The sequence below is a fragment of the Rutidosis leptorrhynchoides genome, chromosome 8, assembly GCF_046630445.1.
Source record: "Rutidosis leptorrhynchoides isolate AG116_Rl617_1_P2 chromosome 8, CSIRO_AGI_Rlap_v1, whole genome shotgun sequence".
NCBI classification, from domain to species: Eukaryota; Viridiplantae; Streptophyta; class Magnoliopsida; order Asterales; family Asteraceae; genus Rutidosis; species Rutidosis leptorrhynchoides.
In genome coordinates, this window is record NC_092340.1 from 348,187,654 (window position 1) to 348,203,475 (window position 15,822).

The window sequence follows — 15,822 nt, forward strand, 5'->3', positions numbered from 1 at the left end:
AACCAACAAGTCATATTACGATGTCCCATCGCAAAGGAAGCCGCACATGAGAGTCGGAGTCGATATATGGAGTATTTGTTAAACTCGAGCGGGTCACACCCGGAGTCAAAACAGGAAGGGGTTTCAACGAGTGTTTTTCCTAGGGTCGGTTGGGTTTTTATAAGTTTTTTTGTACAGTAATTTGTAGTTTTATTTTCTTTTATTTTGAGTAAATTAACAGGTGGTCCTCGTAATCCACATCAAATTACATTAACCATCCTTATCTTTACCAATTACACATATAGTCCTGACTTGATCTGGTAGTGCACATCAGTAGTCCCTATAGTTTTACCAACCATCCTTATCTTTTAAAAATTACACTAATCATCAATAACCCACTTAAAAGTGTACATTGATGGTCCTTGTGTATTAAAAGGAGGAACAATCAACACACATTTTAAGTAAATGAAGATCATCAGCATACACTTTTAGATAAGTTATGGATGATTGGTGTAACTTTCTATAATATAAAGACAGTTGATGTAATTTGAAAAATATACTAATAATCTCTTAAATGTTGCAATTTCATTGTTTGTACAAATGTGTTAGTTTTTTAGTTCAAGTCTAAAGGAACAATGGCGGGTCAAACTGACCCGCTTTAACTGAAATCATATAACAACTTATTTTAACCCGTTACTCAACCGTCTATCCTTGTCCAGGTTTCCTGGTCATTTACATTTCTCTAGTTCTTATGTTTCAGATGAATATGTGAAGTTCACACAAAAACAGTTGTCGTTTAGACACAGAAAACATACACGTTTTTAGGTACTCGCTCAGATCACATGTTAAGATAATGATCTAAAAATTCAACACCTACAATAGGTCCACAAACCTCGTTGCAATCTATGTTATAGACGACCAAGTCAACCAAAATATTGGGCCCTCCCTAAGGCCTAAGTTAAACAATAGGTACACAAGCCTGTGATTACGTAAAACTGTAAAGAAAAATGAAAATAATCTATGTGCATTGGCCTATACGACATTATAATTTAAATCATATACAAGAATATGAAAAATATCAATGCTTCCTAAAGAGAATGCAAGTGTTTGATCCTCTGAATAGCTTGTTTGACCTTAAGAGATGGTTCGTCATATAAGAAGCCAGGATTATCTAATTTACCAGCCATGCTCGGTTCTCCAATAAACGCACGAAAAGAATCTGCAACCGAATTGGAAAGGGAGTCTAGGTTGTATCCACCTTCCAAGAAAAACACGCATCGGCCACCGCACAAATCTTTTGCAAGCTGCTTGATGTTTGATGCTAACATGTAATACGTTCCTGTCGTGAACTGGAAATTCGCCAGTGGATCCAATACGTGTCCGTCGTATCTGAACATAAAATTGGATAGCATATTAGTACTAGTAACACTCGAAACCTGAGTTACGCCTATTAAGTGTCCGTAATAAAGTAGTTTTGATTTTTTTTTTTTTTTAAACTCTTTGTATTAAAGTGTAATGTAATGTAATGTAATGTAATGTCAAAGGTAGTATTTTTATGAGGCACTGTAGCCCGTAGATGTGGGAAAATGGCACGGTCAAGCATAAATGTGGTCAAAATATGTGATTTTTGGTGCAGGTCGGGTTGGGTTGACTCATAACACTTTTTGTCCATTTTTTATTAATACTTTGCTTATCATATATGATTAAATTAAATAAAACTATAACTTTACAGTTCTTTTTTAATATTCTGTAAGAGAGAATTTAGATGGTCGTATGCATCAAAGTGCACTTGTGTCCTTATTATCTGTTACAAAAATAACACATATCGACCCATTCAAAAGAAATGGTTCGAAAAAACTACCTCTAGCCCAGGAAAAAATTATGAACGGGTCGCTTTGGGTTGTGTTTCATCTCAATATATCAAATCAAAAAGCAGGGGAACGAATTAACGAGGAAGAAAGTCTGCAATGTCCATATTTAAAGCATACAACCTCCTAAATGTTTTATTAGATGATAATAATACTTTGTTTTTAACTCTAATTTTATAATTTAATGTAATGTAATTTATAACGAAATCCACTAAGGTTTAAATAAAGACTCTATAAGAACAAAAGAAGTTGTTGTGGACCACCCAACAAGACCTGCCTGTATATACCCAAACCCACAGGACCCGCCCATATTGCCACATCTACAAACAGATTAATGAATGCGGAGATAAAAAAAATACCCTGCTGATACAAGAATTATGTCAGGCTTAAATCTTTGGGCTGATGGTACTATGACTTGATCAAACACAGTTCGCATGGCTATATCACCCGATCCTCCTGCTAACGACAAATTAAGTGTCGATCCTTCACCATTTCCGCACCCTATATTGTCAATTTTGCCCGTACCGGGGTAGCTTCCATCCTAAAACACCATATATATATATATATATATATATTATACATTTATATTTATATTTAAGTAAGTAATTGTATTAATTGTACTTTTAGAATAGAAAATTAGAACGTTAGTTGCTTACTTGGTGAGTAGAAAGAAAGAATATGTCTGGATCATCATAGAATGCATCATTAGTTCCATTCCCATGATGAACATCAAAATCGATGATGAATACACGCTTCAATCCGTGTACGCGTTGAGCATATCGAGCTGCAATAGCAACATTACCAAAAACACAAAATCCCATGGGCCCCGTTGGAACGGCATGATGTCCCGGAGGTCGTATTAGAGCAAAACCAACTGGAGGATTCTCACTGATTTTTGATGCTGCTACCTACATTTTCATAAAAATAAAGATATATATTTTTATTTTATTTTAACATAAAGGTATGCTAAGTGAAAAAGGAATAACAAACTTAAAGGTGACACTTTTGACCCATTTGGGAACGGGTCAAGCATTTTATTTTGTAACCATTAACAAACATGGTTTAGGCATTACCACAGAATCAACCAAGGAAAGGCCTGCTCCAGCAGCAACCAAGGACTCCTCAAATGTCTGCACGTGTATGATATTCTTATAATCAGTGATTGAAATTGAAATTTAAAAGGTATATAAACAATAGAACTTAGTTTCTATAATTTATCACTGAGAAGGCAAAATGGGCATAGATACAAGTTTGCATGCAAAATAGCTTAAGAAAGTACTTTTAAGGGTATTTTCTTACTGTGGCAGTTGCGTATGTGGGTCCAGAACCATCAATGTGAATAAATCCCTGTTCTGAAGCCTGCTCCATCGCCTATATAAAAGATTTAACGACTAATTATAAGCAATATTAACCCTAGTAAAAGAATTAACAAAAATATACACATACAAAAGATCTTCATTTATGCTTTCACTTATGTCAAGATGTCACTATTACCTTCTCAAGGCCAAAAAAGTAAGATCTGGAATGCACACTAGCAATATCTTCGACTGTAGCTGTTCTAAAAGTTTGAAGTTGAATGATCTCAGATCCTCGAAACTTCAAGCATACGTATAGCTTATATCAGTGAAGACCATAGTTCATTTTATCATGCATGATCACAAAATTCGTAGTATATACAGTAACCCCTTTAAAACCAACTTCAAATTTGAGATTTGAATAAGAGTAAACATAGCAAAATTGCAATTATATTGATTCAAGTTTCTTTATGAATATAACGTTAACAAGGAAATGTCAGTTAACAATTGCGATTAAAATAAAAAAAAATATTAATATTAATATTAATATATAAAATAATAAAAAGATGTTTAATATACCTTTGGAGTGAGCTCGGCCTTTTCAAGAGCCGTCACAATTGCAGGAACTCTTGAACTGCATTCTGGATGCGCCTCCTGTTTTTTAAACCAATAACATGTTATATACATAAACAAAAACATCAAGTACCACAAAACCAACTCATTATATTATATATAACAATAATTATAAGTATATAACTGCTTTTATATATATATATATATATATATATATATATATATATATAGTTTGGAAAAATGATATTTTTATCGTTTGCAACTAAAGATATAATTACCTTCGAAGAATGTGATAGTTAATTACCTGATTATGACCCATAGCAGGAGCTACGCTATAAATTACTTTTGCTGTACTCTCATTTATCTCAGATGAACATGAAATAGAAGCTTTGGTACATTTCCTCCAAGAATTCGGGTGTTTTATGAACAATCGAGGTCTCATAGATGATATTAAACAATAATTATGTTCACACATGCCAACAAAAGGTCCCGAAATAAACCTCATTCTACCTAAAGAATAGATGAAAAACATCATGATCTAAACTTCTCATATTAAAAACACCAATATCTATCATCATTCGTTCAATTGATATCACGTTATTATTTGAATATGCTCATATATATCCATAAATTAAGATACTGTATTCAGTTGGCCTTTGCTTTAACAAAAACTTTGGTTAATCAACTACATAAAAAAATACTAGATTATACATAACTATTAGGCAAAATTTGGTGCTTTATGTTCCAATAACATTAAAAAACATTGAACAATAATTTTCCAGAGCAGTACCTAAGTCACATAAAACTATTACTTATTTTAAATAGATTTGGACCTAAAACATGTTCCTATTCTCAAATACATGTTTAAGAATAATACAGTACATATATATGTTTTATGGTACTAATCAACATACTTATACTATCTATTAATACTTTAAAAATTCATAATAGAATATCGTTCACAAGAGGTCATATCTTGGGTTGTCAAAGGAAAGGGTCGAAAACTGTCACATGATAACTCGGTTAGGGCAACCACATCGGAGTAAAAATACCCGTCTTCCCGGGTAGCCATTTTAACTTTTTAACATGTTTCTATTTCTAGATACATATTTAAGAAAATATCCTATGGTGCAAGAATTGATTAGCATATTTATATTTATTTATCGATTTTATCCCTTTTTGGAGTCCTGCAACTAATGACATGTGATTATTAAAACTTAAAGCATGCTCAATAACATAATCTGTTACAATGACCATTTATTATTAAGAAATTAAAAGTGTATCAACATCTTCCACAAAATCAGGTCAACAGAAAACTATTCATTAAGGTAACTAAGAGAAATTAGTCACAACTCCTACTTAGCAATAATATAATCTTTTTCCGGAAAATAAATTATAAAATAAAGCTCAAAATGATATCACTCCTAATGTCATTAGGCGTGTGTGTAATCGAAAAAGGATATTAATTCAGATTCAGAGGTCTATAACAATATAGACAAAAGAATTGGAGGATCAGTGGTTGAAGCAGACACAAAACAATTGAAGTGAAATTAGAAGAAAAAAGTGTGAGTATTTACTCCATTTACCAGTGAACAATGAAGGATGAAATACGAATTGAAGCTCCATTTTTAGTGGCACAAAAGCTTTCCAGAAAATAAAAAATAAAACAACGCCTAGGGTTGTACTTGGGCGGGATGGACGCTTCTATGGGTCAATTTATATACAGCTCAGCTCAGCTCAGCTCAGCTCATCTTAGCTCGGATCAGCTCTAATCGGCTCGGCTTAGTGGTCCGGCTAACAACTGTTGTTAACGGTTTGCTTCAGTTTCTCTCGCGTTGATCGGGTTAGGTCCCACTCCCATCTCATCCTCCATTCTGCATCTACATCTAGAGGAGCCATATTCATTTGTCACTGATTAGTTAAATTAGATGTAAAAAAGAATTTTTTTCCACGTCTAAACATTGAAGGGTTGTTCCTTTTGTGAAAGTTTCTTCTTTTAGCGTTCGTGTTTTATTTATAAAAAAAAAGTTAGTAAAGTGGGGTTCGATTTGTATTTTAATAAAAGTTAGGGGTTAAGTTTGTGAAATTTGAAAAAAATTTACGTATAAAGTGAGAGTTCGATTTGTATTTTAATAAAAGTTAGGGGGTTAAGTTTGTGAAAATTGAATATTAGTAAAAAAAAAAGTTATTAAAGTGGGTGTTCCATTTGTATTTTAATAAAAGTTAGGGGGCTAAGTTTGTGAAATTTGAAAAAAATATACGTATAAAGTGGGGGTTCCATTTGTATTTTAATAAAAGTTAGGGAGTTAAGTTTGCGAAAAGTAGAAAAATGAATAATACTATTCATTTCGCCTATATAGATATAGGTATATAATATATAATATTTTACATGAAAGTTTGAAAATCAGATTTTTTAAGTCATCCGCTAGATGTTAGTTAGGCTAATTTATTCATTACGGTTTCTGATGCTAAAACAGACGGCCTCGGAAATACGCTGTAATAGAAGAAACTCAAATTCATTTGAGGCACCCGTGGCTACATCATCTAGAAGCACAATGTTGAGTCCAAAGGTATCGTTTTCTACTCGAAGAGAATGAGAGAAGGTGCTCTTCTGAGGTGGCAAAATAGGCAGGTTGGTTGGGTTGGGTGAAGGGTTGAAAGTGGTTGGGTTGACCAATAAATCATACTTTTTTATTATGGTTTTTTCACCTTTTTAGAGTTAGTTGATTCAGGAGGTCTAGTGCTTTAATATAAACTTTAGACCCATTTGATTCTAATCATATCACCATATTCCTTTCACTATATGATAATTGAAATATTGATATTGATTTAACCCTTTTAAGATTAAACATAAACTGTAGGTTGCCACCTCTTGTGCTAATTAACATTTGGCAAACATTCATTTAGTTGCAAAAGTTGGGTCAGTAATGAATTTTTAAGTTACCGGCTTGATTTTTTCTAAGTTACATGTTGATAAATTTTAGGAATCTACGAGAACAATCACATCCTTGCGTGTATCTCTGAAATCAAGCCCATGAAGGCGACATGGATCGGTCTACAGAAATGGTTATGCTTCACCCCATCACCCCATCACCCAAGCTCTCATTGTACTCGTGAATCTTGTATCTTCTTTGTGATTAATAATATATATATTGCCTTGCCTTTCAAAAAAAAAAAAATCACCCATCTTACATCGTGATTGGTCAAATGCAAAGTCAATGTAATTACAACTTGAACAAAGTCTCTTCAAGACCCAATTCCAAAACCACACTTGACCTTATCCTTAAAAATCCCTCATGTGAAACCCCCACCGGATCCCCTAGATCACGCCTCATTTGTTTTTAGTATCAATCCATCTTACAAGGTAGATTTTAATTCATTTCTGTTATTCATTGTAAATAAGACGGCTAGTAAATAATGTTTACAAACTTGTTAGATATTGGTCCCTTTTTTCATGGCTTCATCATGTTGGCCAAATATCTTGTTGAGCGAAATGCAGGCGAGTTCTCATTTATTTTAACTTTGACATTTTCAAGTGTTTTAACCATGCATCGCACTGGTAACTTGGACACTTTCAAGTGTTTTAACCATGCATCGCACTGGTAACGAGCAAGTGTATATATATGGGTGTACAACATTTAACCTGACACTTGTAGATTATATATTGTTTTGAAATCACATGTACAATACAGAGCAACCATCTTAAAGATGGATTGTTATTATTACATAAAAAGAGGGCTATCTTTCTTATGTCTGGATCTTAAAGTGCTGCAAAATATCAGTAGTACCATCAAGTCCTTTTTCTCTCAAGTAATCTGCATATTCTTTCACCGTTGTGCCTCTATACTTAGCTGGGTTATCATCCGAAACTAACTCCTTTATTGGTTCATACACCTTCATGGTTGGAATCACATTTGTTGAAAAAAAGGATGCCAATGATACTCTCGGACCCATCTTATTCGCCACCACTTTGTGTTTTGAACTAACAAACTTATCGTTTGTAATTAACTGAAAAAAGTACAACGAATATAACCAAAATTAGCCAACTTTCAAATTTTTATTACTATTAGAGGTGGCAAAATGGGCGGATCGGAATATAGGACCACATAAATTAGCCAACTTTCAATTTTTATTACTCCTAGTGGTGGCAAGATGGGCGGGTTGTAATAAAGGACCGATCTTGTTTGCCACCACTTTGTGTTGTGAACTAACAAACTTATCGTTTGTAGTCAACTCGAAAAGGGTCCATTGTTCTAACATAAATTAGCCAACTTTCAATTTTTATTACTAATTAGAGGTGGCAAAATGGGCGGGTCGGGATATACCTGTAACAGATCTCCGGCGTTCACCACTAGAGCTCCTGCGATTGGAGGAACATCTATCCATTGATTCTCATAAAACACTTGAAGACCACCAACATGATCTTGCAAAAGAATCGTGATGAAATCGTTGTCAGCATGGGTTTGTGTGCCGATTGTTAATTCAGGTTGCGGGCACGAAGGATAGTAGTGACCAAGAAGAGAAAGCCCTTCTGCGCACCCCATGTCAAAAAGGTGATTTGGGTCGAGCCCAAGACCCTCTGATATCAACTCAAACACACAACATCCAAGCTTCATCATCCGGGTTGAGTACTCTGGCCATGTATCTCTACAATTGATATGATTGAACACAAAGTTCATATATCTCAAGTGCACATACATATGATTAAAATTCATGAAATCATACATATGATTAAAAAAAAAAAAAAAACAAAAAAAAAAAAAAAAAACATATGATTAAAATTCATGAAATCAAAATTTATAGAAAGTTATAAGATTTTTCCCTGTTCGGGTTTACCCGGAAAGGCGAGTAATCTCACCCCATACGCTAATGGATTGTTTCTAACCCTTACCACAAGATTCATACCTGAGACCTCTTGCAAAGATATCATGGACTAAACCACTGGTCTATCTTGGGATGGTTGTGAAATCAAAATATATGTTACTATATAAACGAAACAAGGGATAGGGTTTTCCTTGTTAAGCCTACTCTTATGAGACTTTTTTTTTTACCGGGTTATCCCGTGACCGTTTCCAACTCTAGTTTCTATCAACCCAAATATGCTGGTAGTGAGGTTCAAATGAACCTAAGACCTTATGAGAGAGATATGTTACTAATTATAATATTGAAACCTGCAAGGTGGTGGCAATTCGTGCTGTTCAGGAGGGTTAGGAGCCATGATGCAGTAAAACGAGTCGCGCCAATTAGTCACTGGTGCAGAATACAAATCATAATTGCTGTGGTACACCACTCTAATCTTTCCGGTCACATCTCTTGAGTACCACTGTTTCTTTACATCTGTATCTTGCTCGAAAAACTCGATGACACTCTTTTTCGCATCCTCCAACAACTTAATTGGGATTCCATGATTCACAATCTGAAAAAATCCCCAACTTTGTAATGCATCCTTCATTTTTTCCATCACTTGTTTTCGACGAATCGGATCTTCATTTAGTCCTTCCATGTCAATAGTTGGAAGACATGGTTTCGGTTCATTGATGGAGTCGAGTTTTTCGGGTGAAGGTAGGCGGAATATACGAGGGACTTTAGTGATTCCTGCATCAACAAGTCCCTTGACACCAGCTTTTGTTTCGTCGAACGCTATGAGTTCGGCTTTTCGGTCATAATCGAGTTGGATTGTTGCAGGCGTGCTGTCTAAATCCATGTTTTTCAAATCTTGGTGTTTTTGTGTGATGACAAGAACAACCTGTTATAATGATTTCCTTCACAAGTTAAAGATCAGGGGGACAAAATATTAGAAAATTCATGTGGCCTGCAAAATGATATACTCACCTATCACTAATATGTCCACTTTAAAAAATACACTATTTGTAAATATACAGATGTTACGATATCTACTAATATAATACTATTATTTTGGATTGGATCGGATTAATTTAATATTTAATAATATAATTATAATCTTTTTTTTGAACGGCGAATTTGCATCAGCGAATCATTTATTTCAACGACGCTCATCATTTGCACCCACACACGCTAGAAGGAAACTCCTACCCGGGTTGCTTGACAAATGACAACTAATCGCGGGACCTGGGTTGTTTGGCAACTAATCGCAGGAAATTGGAGAGAAAACCTTCCGCCCCAGGAATTGAACCCAGATTGCTTGGAAACTAATCGCGGACCCTTCCACACCGAGGCTTGATACCGTTGAAGCAAACGTTCGTTGGTATAATTATAATCTATCTATCTATCTATACTTTTTAATAAATCTCTATTATGTAAATCTCTAAAAATGTTAGATATCATAAATAAAGATTATCCAAGTTTAAAAAAAAAATTAAGAATAAAGAAAAAAAATTCTAAGTCACTCATGACGATTTCATTAAAATAATTAATTATTTTTAACAAAATATTAACATTAACGTGTTAATTGTATAATATATGAAGCATTATGTACAACCTGATGATAAAAAACCCCTCATGACCATATGTACAATATTTGAAACATTATGTATCTTCTGGTAAAACACTTCATGACTATATGTACAATATTTTAGACATTATGTACAATCTTATGTTAAAACACCTCCATGACCATATGTATTAACTTTAATACAAATTGTACAATCATTCACAAAACAGTCCATGACCACGTTTACAACTTTCAAATAATAATAATAATTGTATTTTATTATTATTATTAATTTTTTTAAATACTTGTATTTTAATTTTTTACAACTTTCAAATAATTGTATTTTAATTTTTTTTAAATAAAATAAAGAGACATTTGTTATTACTAATAATTATTTTTAAAAATATAAATACTCAATTTATAGCAAACTTTATTATTATTATTATTCAAATATGGGTTCTTTTTACAGGATTAATTACGTTATATATATATATATATATATATATATATATATATATATATATATATATATGTGTGTGTGTGTGTGTGTGTGTGTGTGTGTGTGTGTGTGTGTGTGTGTGTGTGTGTGTGTGAAATATATGTCTCAATAAAATATTGTAATGTAACTTTTATGATAAGAAAAATACTCCGTAATAATTGTGATGGAATTTGAAAAAAAGTGGTGAGAAAATAAATGTAGTTCATTTATTCTGATCAAGTTAAGTATATCAATATGTTTGTAAAATAACGACAAGTTTCTATGTCAGAATCCGTGGTTCCACGGGTCATTAAATTAAATGATTTTAGCATTTACATTCACTTAATACCTTAAACATAGTATTAAAATTTTTCGTTTAAACAAACCCGTAATTTCAAGAATTCGGTATTTATAATTAATAATTATAATATAATATGTTCTTGTATCCAAACATCGTGACCCCACTCGTGCTTTCTATTATTACCATGAAAATATAAAGGTAAAGGATTTCAAACAAAAGATGGGGTCGTATGCCCCCATCCCCACCCTCCAACCCAAAAAAAACTTTTTTTTTTACTAGCCCAATCAATTAGGGTTAGGGGTGTTCATCGGTTCGGTTTTCGGTTTGTTCGGTGTATTCGGTTCGATGTATTCGGTTTTTAAATTTTTTTGGGCAAAATCGAAAACCGAACCGAAAACCGAATTCAAAGTTGAAACCGAACCGAAAACCGAATTCGAATTCGGATTCGGTTCGGTTTTCGGTTAAAACCAAATATTATGAAAAATTTGAGAACGATGGTAGTTTAATTTTGGCATTACTAATGTCTTAGTTATTTACAACCTAAAACAATGACATACTATTAAATTATCAAGAATTCGATGATTTATTAATATTTACAGCTTAATTATGACGTTTACTGCTTCTATTATTAAGAAGAAGAACATAATAATTTGAGTAATATAATTATAATATGAGCTATCAAATCGTCATATTGGTGAGAAACTATTTTATTGATTGTATCCCAAATTATAATGACATTAAAACATAAATATACAAATTAAATATATAAAAATTTTGAATTCGGTTTTCGGTTAAACCGAATTCAGAATTTTCAAAACCGAACACCGAACCGAAAACCGAATTCAAATTCGGTTTCGGTTTTGACTCGATCCGAAAACCGTTTTTCAAATTCGGTTTGGTTTTTTCCGGTTTGATTTCGGTTTGGTGTTCGGGTTAAACGGTTTCAAACCAAATACTGACCACCCCTAATTAGGGTGATTACATAACCATATTTTAGTCATGCATCACCAAATTTATTTAAAGTAAGTGTACAACAATTTAATACTCATATTTAGTGGTGTACGACTTATATTGATGGCGTAAGAATCACCTCACAATCAATAACAAACATAACTCAATTTTCCTCTTAAAAAACAGTTACTTAAGATTTCAGAAGAGCTTTCAAGCCCTCTAGTCCTCATTCTCCGACTACTAACATTTTTTTTGGTGGTCAAAATTTTATTTTGATCTCCCAGTGTTTTCTTTTCTCCATGTTTCCCTTAAGTTCTCCTTTCAATTTGGTGATTTCTTTGAGATCAGGTTCTTGTGTCCGATATTCACCACCGTATGTATGCGAGCATATTTTCACACATAATCAAAAAAAATTCAGAAAATCTCAGAAAATTTTATCCAAAAGTCACATTTTATCTTTATCGAGATTGTCTACAAATTGCAAAAGTCGGTTTACAACTTGCGGTTATCAAAAATTTGTTCGACACTTATTCGCAAAACCCATTCGTAAGGACACGCAAGCCGTAAAAATAGTTTTCAATTTGCGAAGATACTTATGATTTTTTTTTATGAGTTTATTTGATGATAGCCCTTAGAACTATACTTAAGAAAATATAATTTAAGCATTAAGAGTTTTTTTATAAGGCAATAAATATATATTGGATGTCCTTAAACTTAAACATTGCCTTAAGGCGCGCCGTGTAGGATGTCTGGAAGTTTGGGACAGTTTTGTTAGATTTCAAAGATAAAGGACCAATTTTGTAAATATGAAAATAAAGGCACAAATAAATACTGATAGTCACTTTTCACTCTATCATTTCTAGAACAAGAAACAAGAACGAGGGAGAGCTCTTGAAGCTAGTTCTTGAGTGATTGAAAAAAAAGTTGTCTACAAGACACATCAAGTGTTATTTTTACACCATCTTTAACTCTTATGAGCGTTATGGCGTGTTAATAGTGTTGGAAATATGTTCTCGGGTTGGCTATGGTTCGACCGTGGTTTGACCGTGGTACATATATTCCGAAGATATGCTCATGACATCAAATAATAAAAGTCCATTTATCCTATTCGATCACACACAAAGGCCAATCGTAAATTGTTTGATATACCTTCTAATCGAAAATTAATTTATTAATCATTAGTTAATGGTTTAATAAATTAAGTAAGTTTTTTTTATGTGTGTACATATACTTACAAATCTAAATATGTAGAAATTTGATTAGATTTTGCAAATCATATTTTATATAATATATAAGATTTGATTTGATATAAATAAGATTTGATTTGATTTATAAATCTTATTTTATATAAAGATTTGTACTATAATCATATTTTATATAATATATAAGATTTGATTTGATATAAATAAGATTTGATTTGAGTTGTAAATCTTATTTTATATAAAGATTTGATTTTGCAAATCTTTCAAAATCTTTCAAAATCTTTATATTTGTATTATATGTATTATTGTATCAATTTTAATTCTATATAATACCAAATCTTGGTATTGAAAAGATAGAGAAACTTGAGATACAAAAACACACATACAAAATGATATTTCTCTTTCTCTTTTTCAAGTAACCAAAATACTTGAGATCTATAATTGGGTTCGGTTTTGGTGGAAATAAGGAAAAAGAAAAGATCCGTTAAGTAGAAGGTATAGATTGAAACAAGGTTGGAACTTTGGGTGTCTACCGTTTAGAGGAACTCTTCTTTGGGTTTTTCGGATTCGATCTTCAAAAGGCTACAAAGGTTGTATTCTAATCTTCTCTTGTTTAATTTCGTTAATTTTGTTTTGTTTGCTAAAGTTTTGTACAATGATCCGTGGAAGAGTATGATTTTGTAAAGTTTTAAAAATGCTTCCGCTCGCTTTGAATTTGTATCATACTCCAACAGTGGTATCCGAGCCATCTTGTACAAGTTTTAACAAACTTTTCTTATGATATTTAGTTTTGATGGATGCGTTGTGCATGATTCTTGGAGATGATCATGCATAACAAACATGCAAATCAAGTATCATAATTTATGTTTTATGTTTCCTAAATACTAATTTGAATCTTGGATTTTGGCAAAATGTAAAATGGGTTAAATTCATTTTTTTCATTTAAGAAATTTTTTCCAGCCTGGACAGTCCGTATTTGATGGACTGTTTCGGGGCTTTAAACTCAATATTATTGTATGAGACCAATTGCATTTGAAAGCTAACTGAAAGAACTTAAATTTGAAAAAAAAAATTCATCGAAAACGGATTAGAAATGAGTAAGATATGACCATTTAAAGTTACATGTATGAATCTGCCAAAATTCGAAAATTTTAATGGTAACTTGCATGTTGACTATTAAAGATTCAATGTTTAGGAAAATAAACTACATGAATTCTTTTCATGTTTTACATGAAATGAGAAAATTAAAATTATTAATTTTAGACTTTATGCTTTGGTAAGGTGAATAAATCTCCAACATGTTTTGATTCACTTAATATGTTTATTTGGATGGTTTTGGCATGAAAACCATACTTACAAAATATGAAGTGAGTTTACATACATATGTTATGTAAACAAGGATTGAATATTATAAGTGCCATTAAGTGTTGTTTAAATCAATCCTTATCGAAACATGTTATATGAAAATGGACGGTTGGCGCTCCATTTGTTATGTATGTGATTGTTGTATGAAATCGGTAGTATTTGCCTCAATAAGACCCTTGTGTGGATGTTTGGTTGTATGATTTAATTTATTATTTATTCGGGATGAATGTAATAATTTATTAAACGACTTGCATGTCGTCTTTCTATTTATATTGTATTTGTAATAGTATAGAAAATAGAATAGTTATTTTGTAAGATAATGCAACCAAGATTGAAATCAAGAAGACGATGTTCACAAGGCGGCCCATCCGAGCATATAATGGAGATGGCGGTTTTAGTGGAAGCCAATTCTCACACAAGGTTATGTCCCTAGTTGACCATGTTTTTCCGTGTGTTGGCTCACCGGAAAAAACGCATAGGACTCGAGGCATACTACCGATAATTGCGTGTCATGATTATTATTGTTTTATTATTTGTCTATGCCATGCTAGCTATAAAATGTTAAAAAAAAAACAAAAGGGACAATAATCATATAAAACGGTTTGGTTAAAATTAGTTTAACAAACGCAACACGCAATACATAATTAGCAAATGTTTTAAAATGGTGTAAACTACTTTTGCTAAAAGAAAACAAAAACCCGTTTTAAATGTAAACTTTACGCTATCCATGAGTAGTACACACATCCGAACCTTCTACCTGTTAGAGTTCGCGATACTCGAGAGTCTTGGGCCGGACTTTAATTGGGTGTTGGGAAGGGTGAGGTGAATTTCGCGATACCCGAGAGTCTTTGGCCGGATTTCACGTGTATCTATCACGGACAGTTTACAATCTGAAATCGTGGTTTGCGGCAAACCCGCCACGAGGAAGATTAGCGTAGAAGGGATTAAACATGCCAAGTGAAATAATTGATTATCACTAAATCCCGCAGAACCTAAGAATTTCATAATGGATGAAATTGGTAATATAGTTACCTACCTAAATAGCTTATGGTTGGCGATCCGCGGCGAACCCGTCGTTAACATAAGTGAAATATGGATCTTAGCCTTGTTAATTATAATTGTTTGAATATTAAACACACTTGGGTAATTATCTTAACAAGGTTTAAACATATCAAACTAACTAATACAACTTACTTTAAAAATAAAAATATGACAGATGTCTGCAACAAACACAAATCCTACTCCGTCATCAATCACTAATTTCTGCCTTAAAGGGCTCCTCGAAAAGGACAAGCTTACGGGTTTGAACTACATGGACTGGCTTCGCAACCTAAGAATTGCTCTTAGGATGGAAGAAAAGATCAGGGCTATTGAGGAACCCTTACCGGCCGATCCCGG

The 15,822-nt window shown here is 32.8% G+C and overlaps 2 protein-coding genes across 3 annotated transcripts; both read right to left on the reverse strand.

The window, feature by feature from the left end:
• Positions 1-867: 867 nt before the first annotated feature.
• LOC139862182 (histone deacetylase 14, chloroplastic-like) lies at positions 868-5,440 on the reverse strand. 2 transcript variants are annotated; one of them, XM_071850739.1, is made up of 9 exons: positions 5,302-5,440; positions 4,020-4,225; positions 3,722-3,796; positions 3,342-3,443; positions 3,147-3,218; positions 2,921-2,977; positions 2,504-2,755; positions 2,207-2,388; positions 868-1,368 (listed from the first exon to the last, which is right to left on the reverse strand). In XM_071850739.1, exons 1-9 carry the CDS (start codon positions 5,339-5,341, stop codon positions 1,068-1,070), a joined length of 1,287 nt encoding a protein of 428 aa, XP_071706840.1. In that variant the 5' UTR covers positions 5,342-5,440; the 3' UTR covers positions 868-1,067. The 2 variants fall into 2 exon arrangements, with proteins under 2 accessions (XP_071706840.1, XP_071706839.1); XM_071850738.1 differs by having other exon boundaries at positions 5,293-5,390.
• Positions 5,441-7,345: 1,905 nt separating this feature from the next.
• LOC139861342 (1-aminocyclopropane-1-carboxylate oxidase homolog 1-like) lies at positions 7,346-9,557 on the reverse strand. The gene is made up of 3 exons (XM_071849715.1): positions 8,887-9,557; positions 8,041-8,362; positions 7,346-7,723 (listed from the first exon to the last, which is right to left on the reverse strand). Exons 1-3 carry the CDS (start codon positions 9,417-9,419, stop codon positions 7,463-7,465), a joined length of 1,116 nt encoding a protein of 371 aa, XP_071705816.1. The 5' UTR covers positions 9,420-9,557; the 3' UTR covers positions 7,346-7,462.
• Positions 9,558-15,822: the final 6,265 nt, after the last annotated feature.